The sequence below is a fragment of the Callorhinus ursinus genome, unplaced genomic scaffold, assembly GCF_003265705.2.
Source record: "Callorhinus ursinus isolate GAN/ISIS: 27379988/994484 unplaced genomic scaffold, GSC_fseal_2.0 scaffold12, whole genome shotgun sequence".
Lineage (NCBI taxonomy): Eukaryota > Metazoa > Chordata > Mammalia > Carnivora > Otariidae > Callorhinus > Callorhinus ursinus.
Window position 1 is genome coordinate 5,748,548 of NW_027397074.1, and position 15,291 is coordinate 5,763,838.

The window sequence follows — 15,291 nt, forward strand, 5'->3', positions numbered from 1 at the left end:
AATGAGAGAAACAGCTGGAAATGGTACAGGAACACAACTTGGGCAATGTCTACCTAAGATAGATAACTCTAGCTGTCACAGAGGGTCTGGCCCTACATATATCTCTTCTCTGTGTTGCTGAGCTAACTGGTTTAGAGACAATGTTGTAAAGAAGAAGTGGAAAGTGAACTTGGTAATATATTATTCTCTCTGAGGTAAGTTCCTTCTTTTTTACCACCTTGGAGCGGCAAAGAGGGATCTGAGATAGTCCTTGGTGCTCAACACTTTGGTTTTCACTTTGTATGGCTCACTGAAAACTCACTTCTTTCATAGACAGCTCTGTCCTGTCCTGCTCAATGGTTCAGACCCACCTAGAGGCAGCTGGAGAGAATTTCCTATGATCACCAAAACTTCTCTGCCCCCATCAGCAGCAGTAGCTATCTGCTGGGACTTGAGATTGGAACAGCATTGGCGTGGCCAACTTTCACAACTTCTTAACCAATGGGAGTTTGACCAGCAAAGAGCAGAGGGGCAGGGCTCCAGTTGGTGTCCAGACTAAAGCCACTTAACAACTAAATAAAGAGAGATTAGATCCCAAGTTTTGTAAGAATACTAAACAGAAAATGCAAAGGTATCAGCTGTGGCAAGGCCTGCTTTTTAACATGGTAAAATATTCTGCTTTTTTCCTAAGAGAGGAATTTTTAATTTCAGGCTTATATTACCATTATTTCAGTGAAGAGAAAGGACAACTAATAGTTGGTTGACCTAAAAGATTCTGACATGAATATTTGAGTCATAAATCATTAGCCAAGCATCTTTTTGGATATTCTAAAATAAACCGTGTAGAGAACTAAGCATTTCATGCCAAGGCAAAACTAAAAAGCTCCTCTTAGAGGTTTTATCCACCCCTTTTCTGGATACAGTCTTATTGGTTGATAGCACCAAGTGTTTGGCTGCATTGCAAGGAATCACTCAGCTGTGGCTGATTACTGCTATAATTTTTTCCCTTGTTCAGAAAATCTTGTTAAAAATATATTTCCAAGACAGCAAGAGAGAAAAAATTTCTTTTCTTTTCTTTTTTTTTTTTTTTCCAGGGGACGCCATTATTTGAAATACTAGTGGTAGGATAAAGGCCCAGGGTCTGAGATAAAGGGGAAGAATTTAGAAGTATTGTTAAAAAATAACTATTCCCATCCCTGGCATTGTGTGTCATATGGGGATAGGTGGCCTCCAGCCTTGGCTCTGCCATAGACGGTATGACTCAGGACCATTTGTTCATTCATTCAGCACTTATGGAGCACCACTCTGTCTGACACTGTCCATCCAGCACTAGGGACAAATCACACGACTTCTTGGAATACCATTTCTTTATGTTTGCAATGTGAGGGATGCACTAGAATGATCTCGCAAGGCCCTCTACCTCTAGTTCTTGAATCTTTACTTCTCTGTGGGAGCACAATGCACCCAGAAGAATAGTAATAGGAAAACTAGTATCCAGTATTACATGCCAGGCATTGTGCTAACTAACCACTTTTACACACACTTTACCCCATTCTGTTTCCTCAAGTAGTTCCTAAAAAAAGGGGAGGGGGAAAGGAGTAGTAGACCCATTTTACAGATGAGAAAACTAAGGGTCAGAGAGGTTGAGTTGCCTTTTGTTACAAAGGAGAAAGAAGCAGAGCCAGACTCAAACCCAGCTCTGCTGACTCCAAGCCCAGTGTTCTTCCCTCCTCCAATCTCCAGATTTTAAGTGTTCATTCATCTCCCCTGGACTTTTCTCTGGGGATACTTGTGGAAAATTTAGAAGAATCCATGACAGGACAATACAAAAGACCTCATTTTTGCCTTATGGGTCTTCCATTAGCTTTCCCTCCCTCCTTACCTCTTTTCCTATTCATCCCAAGAATAATCTTGCAACTTTATCCAAGTCCAACGCTTCCACTGTTTTGCTTTTGCCTGTGCTTTACCTTCGACTTGGAATTGTTTTCAGTTTTGTCTGTAGCCAAATTCTGTACTCTTTCCCAGACTTATTTGTCTTACTCCTAAATTTAATTCATTCGGCTCCAAGTAGTTGTCCAACACAGTAAGAAATTTTAAAAAGAGTATAAGATCATCTCTTTGGGGGAATTAAGACATGCAGAATATAGGAAAGAGTGATCGCTAAAATAAAGAGTTTTAGACTTGTAAGGGAAAAAGAAGGAAAGTAGCTGGAGTCATTGGTACTTGAGAAATAGTTAAGGCTGGAGGAGATGAAAGGAGAAAGAGGCAAAGGGAAGTACAAGGTCAGACAAAGAGCAGAGAGGTCCACTGAGTCCTGGAGAAGCCAGATGCCTTTCTGGCTGGAGCAGCTAGGTTTAAAGACTGATGACAGCTGGGATGGGACAGTTGAAATGGAGGTTATTGTTGAAGAACGCTAATCAGAAGGAACACTGGATTAAGAGTTTGAACATCTGTGTTCTTGCTCTGTCAATCTGTAATCTGGGGGAAATCGATCAAGGACCCCGAGCCTTTGTTTCCTCATCTCCTGGAGGCCACCTCAGCGTATAGGAGAAGTCCAAGATCCTTAGAATAGCCTGCCTCTTCTCCTGCTCTTCTCACCGCCAGCCACTTTGTAGTACGTCATCGTGTGTGAGCAGTCACTTACGGCTGAGACTTCCATAACATCGGATAATCACATCCACTCCATGAGAACTCTAGCAGTGCCGAACATGACTTCTCACAAAGCTACACAAGTTAAATAACACTCATGCACAGGCATTTAAAAATGGAATGTTCCCCCTACTAATTTAGTTATTTAACTTGGAGAAACTGAAATTCCTTAATTAAGTATTTGGGATTGGAACTTTAAGGGCTTGACAACAGTAAGATCTTAAAGCTTTCTTTTAGTTATGCCTGGTTCAGGTACTTAGTGGTGCCAGATAGGGTGGGTAATCTCAAAGATGCTGATATGGATAAAAAATGTGGCCAGGCAGGTTCATATGATTGGCCAAAACCAAGCAGGCAAGAGCAAACAGCATCAGCTATGACTCTCAAATGTCCAAAGTTCCCAAGGTAGCTGTGTTGGTTAATTTTATGTGCCAACTTGAATGGCCCATGGGGTGCCCAGCTATTTGATTAAACATTATTCTAGATTTGTCTGTGAGGGTGTTTCTGGATGAAGCTAACTTTTAAATTGGTAAACTGAGTAAAGTAGACTACCCTCATCCAGTCTATTGAAGGCCTAAGTAGAACAAAGGGCTGAGGAAAAGAGAATCCTTATATATAAATCTCTGAGTGCAGCAATTTTACTTCTTTAGGATATTTTTGTCTAATTCCTGGGCCAAAACAGATACCCTGTTCAGACATTAGAAACATATTTCCCAAAAATTCTTTAGAAAAAAATTGTTCTAGTATCTCAGTCCATGTGGGCTGCTATAGCAAAATGTCAGAGACTGGATAGATTATAAACAACAGATATTTAGGGGCGCCTGGATGGCTCAGTCATTAAGCGTCTACCTTCAGCTCAGGTCATGATCCCAGTGTCCTGGGATCAAGCCCCACATCGGGCTCCCTGCTCAGCGGTAAGCCTGCTTCTCTCTCTCCCACTCCCCCTGCTTGTGTTCCGTCTCTCGCTTTGTCTCTCTCTGTCAAATAAATAAAAAATCTTAAAAAAAAAACAACAGATATTTATTTCTCATAGTTCTGGAGGCTGGGAAGTTCAGAATCATGGCACTGACAGATTGAGTGTCTATTGAGAGTCTGCTTCCTGGGTCACAGACAGTGCCTTCTTGCTGTAACCTAACCTGGCGGAAGGGGTGAAGGATCTCTCTAGGGACTCTTTTATAAGGGGACTAATCCCATTCATGAAGGCAGAGTCCAAAATTACCTCTGAAAGGACCTACATTCTAATAACATCACCTTGGGGGTTTAGGATTTCAATATATGAATTTTGCAGGGACACAAACATTCAGACCATAGCACCAAATATATTTCTACCTGAGTGAGGGCTTGGCTTCTGCAGCCACTCAAGATTGTATGCTCAGCCCCTGCTCTCAAGGGCTTCCCCTGGCTTTTGACTGGGTGCTCACATTGTCAGTGTCTGCTGGGCAGTAGAACCTAGCTAGACACATGGCTCTCATAATTCATTCATACATTCTTTCTTTTACTCACATAATAATATTACTTGATTACTCAACTGATACTATGGTACCCTCCTGGGAGCTAGGGTACAGGGGAGTTAGTTCAACAACTAATCATAACATTAATTTAACTATAGTTATGATACTTATATGGCGCTGTGAGTGTATAATAAGAACCTGGCCTATTCTAAGGCTCAGGGACACTTCCTGAGCAGGTGGCATTTGAGCTGTGCTCTGGTTGTTCTGAGGATGTGGCACTCAGTTCCCCAACTTTTGGCTAGTCCTTTTTAAATAGGTGGAGGCTGTAATGATAGAACCTTGGAAGTCACCTTCAGTGACAGATGGGACACATGAAGTCTCCAAAGGTCTCCTAAGAGGTCCATTACAGCTGCTATTGCTTGTTCTCCCTGTCATGCCATTGTGAGGATGACATTGCAGGGGTGTTCCCTCTGCTGTCTGTTGTTAGGTGATCTCTCAGTTTCCCATTACTGAGTCTATATACCATCTGATTTCCCATTCATGCCTATTTGTTATAGGAAATGAAACCTAGATAAATTGTTTTAAGATAATTCATCATAGGCAAATGCATTTGATCCTTTGATCAGTCAGTATTTTGACTCCAAGGCTGGTGCCTCCGTTAATGTGGATAATGGTAGTTGAAAGAAAAATCAATACTACAAAACTGCAGTAATCAAAACAGCGTGGTATTGGCATAAGATAGACATATAAACCAATGAAATAGAATTGAGAGACCAGAAATAAACCTATACTTTTATGGCCAACTGATTTTCAACAAGGGTGTCATGACCATTCAATGGGGGAAAGAACACTTTCTTGAACAATTGGTGCTGGGGCAACTGGATATCTGCATGCAAAAAAATGAAGTTGGGAGAGGGCTCAAAGATGGCAGAGGATTAGGGGACCCTATTCCAACTGGTCCCCGGAATTAAGCTGGATATCTACCAGACCACTCTGAACACCCACGAAATCAGCGTGAGATGTAAGAAGATCTGGATCTCTATAAACAGAATATCACAGGCGGTTGGTTTCAAGGTCTGAAGCGGGGAGCCATGATTCCCTGGGCATATATCAGAGGATAAATGGAAGGGGGAAGGAGCCTGGCTGCGGGGATCTGACACCGCCAGTGAGCAAGAGCCTCCCACAGTGGGGACGGAGCACAGACTCGCAGACTGGTAGCGGCGGGGGAAGGACTTTAGAGCAGCCCCCAGACCGAAACTGGAGCAGCGGGGCCGCGCGTGGGAACTGGAGGTGGCTGGCGGTGTTAGAAGCACAAAGGGCAGAGACATGCCCCGACTTGGAGGGGAGGATTGGGAGCGCTGTTGAGGGGCGCACAACCCAGGACGCTGCAGTTTATAGCAGCACAGACAGAAACAGAGAGAGTGTGGCCTGGAGAGCTCACTGAAGAACAGACTGTGATCTCTGCTGAGACAGAAGTTTGGAAACAGTCTCTTCTGCTCTGACTCTCGGAAGAGACATGGAAAGCCACCAGGGAAAGCCACCAGAGAACAAAAGCCCCCCAAAACCAGTTTCCACTGAGCCCATCCCCCGCCGCAGGGGCAGGGCAACTCTGCCCAAACAGGTTTGCCTGAGAAACAGCGTGGCAGGCCCCTCCCCCAGAAGACAGGCTGGGAGAACAAGAGGCCAGCAACACTAAGGTCCCTAGAAAACAGCTGCATCTTGCTTGGGTTGTGGTCAATAATTCGGACTCCGTACATTCCCTCAACCACCCTTCAACAGAATGACTAGGAGGAGGAACACCCAAAATAGGAAAGACTCAGAGACTGTGACTTCTGCCACAGATTTACAAATGGATACAGATATACTAACCAAGGTGTCAGAGATGGAATTCAGGGTAGCAAATGTGAAGACAATAGCTAGAATGGAGAAATTGATTAATTGTAACATAGAGTCTCTAAGGGCAGAACTGAAAGCTGAATTGGCAGAACTTAAAAATGCTATCAATGAGATCGAATCTTATCTAGATAATCTAACAGCTAGAGTAAGTGAGGCAGAAGAACGAATTAGTGATCTAATAGAAGACCAATTAATAGATGAAGGAAAAAGAGGAGGCAGGGGAAAAACAACTCAAAATCCATGAAAATAGAATCAGAGAAATAAGTGACACCATGAAACGTTCGAATGTCAGAATTATTGGGATCTCTGACAGGGTGGAGAGAGAGAGAGAGAGGACTAGAAGATGTATTTGAGCCAATCATAGCTGAGAACTTCCCTATTCTGGGGAATGAAACAAACATTCGTGTCCTAGAGGCAGAGAGGACCCCTCCCAAGATCAAGGAAAACAGGCCAACACCCCGGCATGTGATAGTAAAACTCGCAAATCTTAGCACCAAGGAAACCATCTTAAGGGCATTTAGGGGGAAGAGATTCTTACGTACAGAGGGAGGAACATCAGAATAACGTCAGACCTATCCACAGAGACCTGGCAAGCCAGGAAGGCCTGGCAAGACATATTCAGGGTACTAAACGAGAAGAACATGCAGCCAAGAATACTTTATTTGGCAAGGCTGTCATTTAGAATGGATGGAGAGATGCAGAGCCTCCAAGACCGGCAGAAACTGAAAGAATATGTGACCACTAAGCCGGCCCTACAAGAAATATTAAGGGGGGGGTCTATAAAAGGAGAAAGACCCCAAGAGTGATACAGAACGGAAATTTACAGAGACAATCTATAAAAACAAGGTCTTCACAGGCAACATGATGACAATAAATTCATATCTTTCAATAGTCATTCTCAACGTGAATGGCCTAAATGCTGCCATAAAACGGCACAGGGTTGCAGATTGGACAAAAAGACAGGACCCATCCATATGCTGCCTACAAGAGACTCATTTTGAACCTAAAGATACATCCAGACTGAAAGTGAAGGGATGGAGATCCATCTTCCATGCCAGCGGACCTCAAAAGAAAGCTGGGGTAGCAATTCTTATATCAGACAAATTAGATTTTAAACTAAAGACTGTAGTTAGAGACACAGAAGGACACTATATCATTCTTAAAGTGTCTATCCAACAAGAAGATCTAACAATTGTAAATATCTATGCCCCCAACATGGGAGCAGCCATCTACATAAGCCAACTGTTAACCAAAATAAAGAGTCATATTGATAACAATACATTAATTGTAGGAGACCTCAATACTCCACTCAGAGACCTCAATACTCCACTCAGCAATAGACGGATCATCTAAGTAGAAAATCAACAAAGAAACAAGAGCTTTGAATGTCACACTGGACCAGATGGACCTCATGGATATATACAGAACATTCCACCCTAAAACAACAGAATACTCATTCTTCTCGAGCGCACATGGTACCTTCTCCAGAATACACCACATACTGGGTCACAAATCAGGTCTCAACCTATACCAAAAGATTGAGATTATTCCCTGCATATTCTCAGACCACGATGCTTTAAAACTGGAACTCAATCACAAGAAAAAATTTGGAAGAAATTCAAACACTTGGAAGCTAAAGACCACTCTGCTCAAGAATGTTTGGGTCAACCAGGAAATCAAAGATGAATTTAAACAATTCATGGAAACCAATGAGAATGAAAACACATTGGTCCAAAACCTATGGGATACTGCAAAGGTGGTCCTAAGGGGGAAATACATAGCCATCCAAGCCTCACTCAAAAAAATAGAAAAATCCCGAATTCACCACCTAACTTTACACCTTAAAGAACTAGAGAAAAAGCAACAAACGATGCCTAAGCCACGCATTAGAAGAGAAATAATTAAGATTAAAGCAGAGATCAATGAATTAGAAACCAGAAACACAGTAGATCAGATCAACTAAACTAGAAGTTGGTTCTTTGAAAGAATTGATAAGATCAATAAACCACTGGCCAGACTTATCCAAAAGAAAAGAGAAAGGACCCAAATTAATAAAATTATGAATGAAAGGGGAGAGATCACGACTAACACCAAGGAAAATGAAACAATTATTAGAAATTATTATCAACAACTATATGCCAATAAATTGAGCAACCTGGAAGGAATGGATGCCTTCCTGGAAACCTATAAACTCCCAAGACTGAAACAGGAAGAAATTGACAACCTGAATAGGACAATAACCAGTGACGAGATTGAAGCAGTGATCAAAAACCTCCCAAAAAACAAGAGTCCGGGGCCTGATGGATTCCCTGCGGAATTGTACCAAACATTCAAAGAAGAAATAATACCTATTCTCCTGAAGCTGTTTCAAAAAAAAAAAGAGTAGAAACAGAAGGAAAGCCTCCAGACTCATTCTATGAGGCCAGCATTACCTTAATCCCCAAACCAGGCAAAGACCCCATCAAAAAGGAGAATTTCAGACCGCTATCCCTGATGAATATGGATTCCAAAATCCTCAACAAAATCCTAGCTAATAGGATCTAACAATATATTAAAAGGATCATCCACCAAAACCAAGTGGGATTTATCCCCGGGATGCAAGGGTGGTTCAACATTCACAAATCAATCAATGTGATAGAACACATTAATAAGAGGAGGGAGAAGAACCACATGGTCCTCTCAATTGATGTAGCAAAAGCATTTGACAAAATACAACATCCTTTCCTGATTAAAACTCTTCAGAGCCTAGGGATAGAGGGAATATTCCTCAAGTTCATAAAATCCTTCTATGAAAAACCCACCGTGAATATCATCCTCAATGGGGAAAAGATGAGAGCATTTCCCTTAAGATCAGGAACACATCAAGGATGCCCACTCTCACCACTATTGTTCAACATAGTACTAGATGTCCTAGCAACAGCAATCAGACAATAAAAAGAAATAAAAATTATTGAAATTGGCAAAGAAGTCAAACTCTCTCTCTTCGCAGACGACATGATACTTTATGTGGAAAATCCAAGACTCTACCCCCAAATTACTAGAACTCATACAGCAGTTCAGTAATGTGGCAGGATACAAAATCAATGCACAGAAATCAGTTGCTTTCTTATACACTAGCAACGCAACTGTAGAAAGAGAAATTAGAGAAATGATTCCATTTACAATAGCACCAAAAACCATAAGATACCTCGGAATAAACCTAACCAAAGAGGTAAAGGATCTATACTTTAGGAACTACAGAACACTCACGAAAGAAATTGAACAAGACACAAAAAGATGGAAAAACATTCCATGCTCATGTATCAGAAGAATAAACATTGTTGAAATGTCTATGCTACCCAGAGCAATCTATACCTTCAATGCCATCCCAATCAAAATTCTAATGACATTTTCAAAGTGCTGGAACAAACGATCCTAAAATTTGTATGGAATCAGAAAAGACCCCGAATCGCCAAGGAAATGTTGAAAAAGAAAAACAAAGCTGGGGGCCCCACGTTGCCCGACTTCAAGCTATATTACAAAGCTGTGATCACCAAGACAGCATGGTACTGGCACACAAACAGACATATAGACCAATGGAACAGAATAGGTAGCCCAGATATGGACCCTCAGCTCTATGGTCAAATAATCTTTGACAAAGCAGGAAAACACATGCAATGGAAAAAAGACAGTCTCTTCAATAAATGGTGCTGGGAAAATTGGACAGCCACATGCAGAAGAATGAAACTCGACCATTCTCTAACACCATACACAAAGATAAACTCAAAGTGGATGAAAGACCTCAATGTGAGACAGGAATCCATCAAAATCCTAGAGGAGAACATAGGCAGTAACCTCTTTCACATCGCCCATAGCAATTTCTTTCAAGATACATCTCCAAAGGCTAGTGAAACAAAAGCAAACATGAACTTTTGGTACATCATCAAGATAAAAAGCTTCTGCACAGCAAAGGAAACAGTCAACAAAACAAAGAGGCAACCCACAGAATGGGAGAAGATATTTGCAAATGACACTACAGATAAAGGGCTGGTATCCAAGATCTATAAAGAACTTCTCAAACTCAACCCCCAAAAAACAAATAATCAAGTCAAAAAATGGGCAGAAGACATGAAAAGACACTTCTCTGAAGAAGACATACAAATGGCTAACAGACACATGAAAAAATGTTCATCATCATTAGCCATCAGGGAAATTCAAATCAAAACCACAATGAGATTCCACCTTACACCAGTTAGAATGGCAAAAATGGACAGGGAAAGAAACAACAAATGTTGGAGAGGTTGTGGAGAAAGGGGAACCCTCTTACACTGTTGGTGGGAATGCAAGTTGGTACAGCCACTTTGGAAAACAGTGTGGAGGTGCCTCAAAAATTTAAAAATAGAGCTACCCTATGACCCGGCAATTGCACTACTGGGTTTTTATCCCAAAGACACAGATATAGTGAAAAGAAGGGTGTTATGCACCCCAATGTTCATAGCAGCAATGTCCACAATAGCCAAACTGTGGAAAGAGCCGAGATGCCCTTCAACAGACGAATGGATAAAGAAGATGTGGTCCATATATACAATGGAATATTACTCAGCCATCAGAAAGGATGAATACCCAACTTTTACATCCACATGGATGGGACTGGAGGAGATGATGCTAAGTGAAATAAGTCAAGCAGAGAAAGTCAATTATCATATGGTTTCACTTATTTGTGGAACATAAGGAACAGCATGGAGGACATTAGGAGAAGGAAGGGAAAGATGAAGGGGGGGATATCGGAGGGGGAGATGAACCATGAGAGACTATGGACTCTGAGAAACAAACTGAGGGTTCTAGAGGGGAGGGAGGTGGGGGGATTGGTTATCCCGGTTATGGGTATTAAGGAGAGCACGTACTGCATGGAGCACTGGGTTTTATACGAAAACAATGAATCGTGGATCAGTACATCAAAAACTAATGATGTATTGTGTGGTGACTAATATAACATAATAAAATTAAATTAATTTTAAAAAAATACTTGAAAAGCTAAAAAAAAATGAAGTTGGATTCCTACCTCATACCATATACAAAAATTAACTCAAAATGGACCAATGACCTAAATATAAGAGCCAAAATAATAAACCTTAGACAAAAACCCTGAAGGTAAAGCTTCATGACTTTAGATTTGGCAATGGATTCTTAGATATGACACCAAAACCATAAGCAACAAAAGAAAAATACCAGATAAATTAGGCTTCATAAAATTAAAAACTTGTGCATCAAAAGACATTATTTAAAAAGTGAAAAGACAACCTAAAGAATGGGAGGAAATATTTGCAAATCATATATCTAAGGCTCTAGTATCCAGGATATATAAGGAACTCTTATAAATCAAGTACTGAAAGACAAAAAACCCAATTAAAAAATAGGCAAAGGGCTTGGATAGACATTTCCCCAAAGAAGATATGCAAGTGACTGATAAATACCTGAAAAGATGCTCAATATCATTAATCATTAAGGAGATGCAAATCAAAATCACAACGAGGTATCACTTCAAACCCACTAGGAAATTTTTTTAAAGGAAAATATGGGAAAATGAAAAATAATGCTGGCAAAGATGTAGAGAAGTGGGAACACTCATAGATTGATGGTGGAATGTAAAATGGTGCAACCACTGTAAAAAAACATTTTGGTGGTTCCTTAAAAAGTTAAACATAGAATTACCATATGGTCTAGCAATTCCACTCCTAGGTATATACTCATAAGAACTGAAAACTGGTACTCAAACAAATAGATGTATATGCATGTTCATAGTAGCACTATTCAAATATCCAAAAGATGGAAACAACACAAATATTCATCAATAGATGAATGGTTGAACAAAATATGGTATATTCATTCAACAGAATATTCAGCCACAGGAGTGCCTGGGTGGCTCAGTCAGTTAAGCATCTGCCTTTGGCTCAGGTCAAGATCTTGGGGTCCTGGAATCGAGCCCCATGTTGGGCTCCTTGCTCAGCAGGGAGTGTGCCTCCCCCTCTCCATCTGCCCCTTCCCTCCCCTCCATTCATGCTCTCAGTCTCTCTCTCTCAAATGAATAAATAAAATCTTTTTTTATATACAGCCATAAAAATGATAAGGTACTGATACATGATGTTACACTGTGGATGAACCTCAAAAACATTATGCTAAGTGAAAGAAAGTAGACACAAAAGGCCATATATTGTATAATTCCACTTACACTAAATATTTAGAATAGGTAAATCCACAAAGATAGTGATTGCTGGGGGCTGGGAGAGGGGTGTGTAAGAAGCAATGGCTTAGTAGATTGTTGAATCTACTGAAATTGGCAAATTTCAAAATATCCTCTTAGAGTGATAAAAATGTTTTGGGACCAGATGGAGGTTATGGTTACATAAGATTATGAATGGTTTATGGCCCATTTAAGTGATTAATTTTGTGTTATGTGAATTTTGTGAATTTTGTGAATTTTGCCTAAATAAAAAAATTAAACAATAAGTTAACTAGACTTATTGTGGTGATCATTTCACAATATATACATATAAGAAATTAAGTAGTAAAGAAATCAGGATTAGGTCCTTTCCCGCTTAGGTCAGCCATATTTTATGGTTTCAATTTTAAAATACAGTAGCAAAATCATGACATACCTTGGGTTATTACTTCTTTAGGGTTTTATTAGATGTCATGCTAACGAGTTCTTCCATCATTTTCATCTATTCTGTACAATTCAGATTTCAGTCCAAGGCTTCAGGAACATTGCAAACAGCTGCACTGGAATTATGCATCTGACCATCAACGACATGCCAACTCTAACGGACAACTGTGTAAAAGTAGGTGGTTGCAAAGTACATTTTCTTCTCAGTCCTAATAGATGGGCACATTTTCTAGTGGCTTGGATTACTGCAAAATATGAATGGGATTTTTAATTTAGTTGTTTTTATAGTAAGAAAATCATTAAAAAATTTACACACACACAAACATTTGAACATTTGAATCCTTACATACCCTAAAAAACTCTGTTTCCCAATTAAGATATTTTTATTTCAGAGATCCTGTAGCCTAAGCATAAACTTTAACTTTAGTTCTCTGTGTCAAACTTCTAAATGTAGTGATTTTTTTCCGCATCCCATTTTCTCATGTTTTCCCCCACTTTGTAACACGGGTTAATTTTGGCTCCTCCCCATTACTCAAGTGTAAGTGTGCTCAAATATATTGAATAAAGGTACCATTGTCTTTGAAATTAGGAAAATTTAATAGTTAATATGTCTCCTTCTGAAAATATTGAGAAAAATAAATAACCTCATTACTTTGCTAAGCTTGTTCTATACACTGTGGTAAATTTAATCCTCTTTTTTCTTCTAAAGGCTTTAGTTGAAAAGTGTTCTCGTATTACATCAATAGTTTTCATTGGTGCGCCTCATATCTCTGACGGTGGTCTTAAAGCTCTTTCTACTTGTAACCTCAGAAAGATCCGATTTGAAGGTCTGTGATATTAAAAATGGGGTTCAGCATTAATGTTTGCTTTTACTCTTGGGGCATTACAAATACGATATTTGCCTTCTGTTGTTTTTTTTTTTAAACAGGAAATAAAAGGATTACTGATGCATGCTTCAAATTTATAGACAAGAATTATCCAAATATCAATCACATTTACATGGCAGACTGCAAGAGAATAACAGATGGTAGCCTTAAGTCACTTTCATCTTTGAAGCAACTGACTGTCTTGAATTTGGCAAATTGTATAAGGTAATGAGTCATTCAGTTATCTATTCAAGAAATATTGATTATCTAAAATGTGTGAGACCCTCTCCTTATGGGGCTCACTAGTTAGTAAACATGAAAGTCAGGAATCCAAGTACAGGGAAGTGCAGAGCTCTGTGGTAACATAAACAAGGGGCACCCATGTGGAATCATGGACCCTTATAAGATTAAATGAATTCACAGGAACACTATGGGCTACTTTTCCTAATGAGGATTCTCATGGTTAGTTCAGTTAACAGGCCTTTTCCCAAATGGACTTTGTTAGTTGCTTAGGAGAAACCAATCTCACTGAAGGGTTTCCTCTTCATACTCTTGGTTAGATTTGTCCTCTGTGTGGAGTCCCTAACAGATGGACAGATGACAAGTTCTTAATGAAACCCTTTCTTCAACTGGGTATTGGGCTTCTATCCTGGTATTCTCAGGTGCACAAGGATCAAATTCTTTTTTTTTTTTAAGATTTTATTTATTTATTTATTTGAGAGAGAGAGGGAACACACGACTGGGAGGAAGGGGCAGAGGGAAAGGGAGAAGTAGACTCCCCGCTGAGCAGGGAGCCCACTGTAGGGCTTGATCCCAGGACCCAGAGATCATGACCTGAGCCAAAGGCAGTCACCCAACCAACTGAGCCACCCATGCAACCCAGGAAAGCATTTTTTATTTAGGCTTCTAGGACTCCTTAGATTAAGAATAAAATATAGGTGCTCACAATTAAAAATTGTTACATGTATGAAGATATGAGTTACCATGAGAAAGAGTTACCAGAAACAGCAAAATAAATTTGACCTTCAAATAATTCAGATATTGGAGTTGTCAGACCTAGGATATTAAGCAAATATGTATGAAATGTTTGAAGAAATTAATGAAATCAGAAATATGAGCAGACAACAAAATATGAGAAAATAACTAGATTTACATAGAAAAAACAACTTTTAGGAATAAAAAATATAATATAGTTATTGAAATAAAGAAACCCAATGGATAGCCAATCAGCAGATTAGAACTCACTGAGGACAGAAGTACAGAGATGGAAGATAATCTCTTCCATGACAATAGAGTAAAAAAAAAAAAAGAAGATGAAAAATATGAAAGAGTATATCATAGGGTAAAAAGACAGAGAAGTTTCAGATTAGATTGTAAAACTTCATCTATAAGAGACAAGCCTAAAACAGTAATTTTGAGAGTCAGAGAATATACATTTTCCTCAACGACACATCAACCTTTTTTTAAAATGGGCTGTGCATGGGGCGCCTGGGTGGCTCAGTTGGTTAAGCGACTGCCTTCGGCTCAGGTCATGATCCTGGAGTCCCAAGATCGAGTCCCACATCGGGCTCCCTGCTCGGCGGGGAGTCTGCTTCTCCCTCTGACCCTCTTCCCTCTCGTGCTATCTCTCATTCTCTCTCTCTCAAATAAATAAATAAAATCTTTAAAAAAAATGGGCTGTGCATGAAGTTTTAAAGCAAATTTCAATAACTTTCAAATTATCAGTATCAACAAACTTTATTCTCTCACTACAATGCTATAAAATTAGGAATCAGTAATGAAAAGGTAAATTAAAAACATATATATGATA

The 15,291-nt window shown here is 39.8% G+C and overlaps 1 protein-coding gene across 1 annotated transcript in view; it reads left to right on the forward strand.

The window, feature by feature from the left end:
- Positions 1–15,291, forward strand: part of FBXL13 (F-box and leucine rich repeat protein 13) — a 251,573-nt gene that overhangs the window by 174,364 nt on the left and 61,918 nt on the right. Inside the window, exons 13-15 of the mRNA XM_025873245.2 lie at positions 12,692–12,790; positions 13,325–13,442; positions 13,544–13,706. Coding sequence (XP_025729030.1) covers positions 12,692–12,790; positions 13,325–13,442; positions 13,544–13,706 — 380 coding nt within the window. The remainder of the gene's footprint in view (positions 1–12,691; positions 12,791–13,324; positions 13,443–13,543; positions 13,707–15,291) is intronic.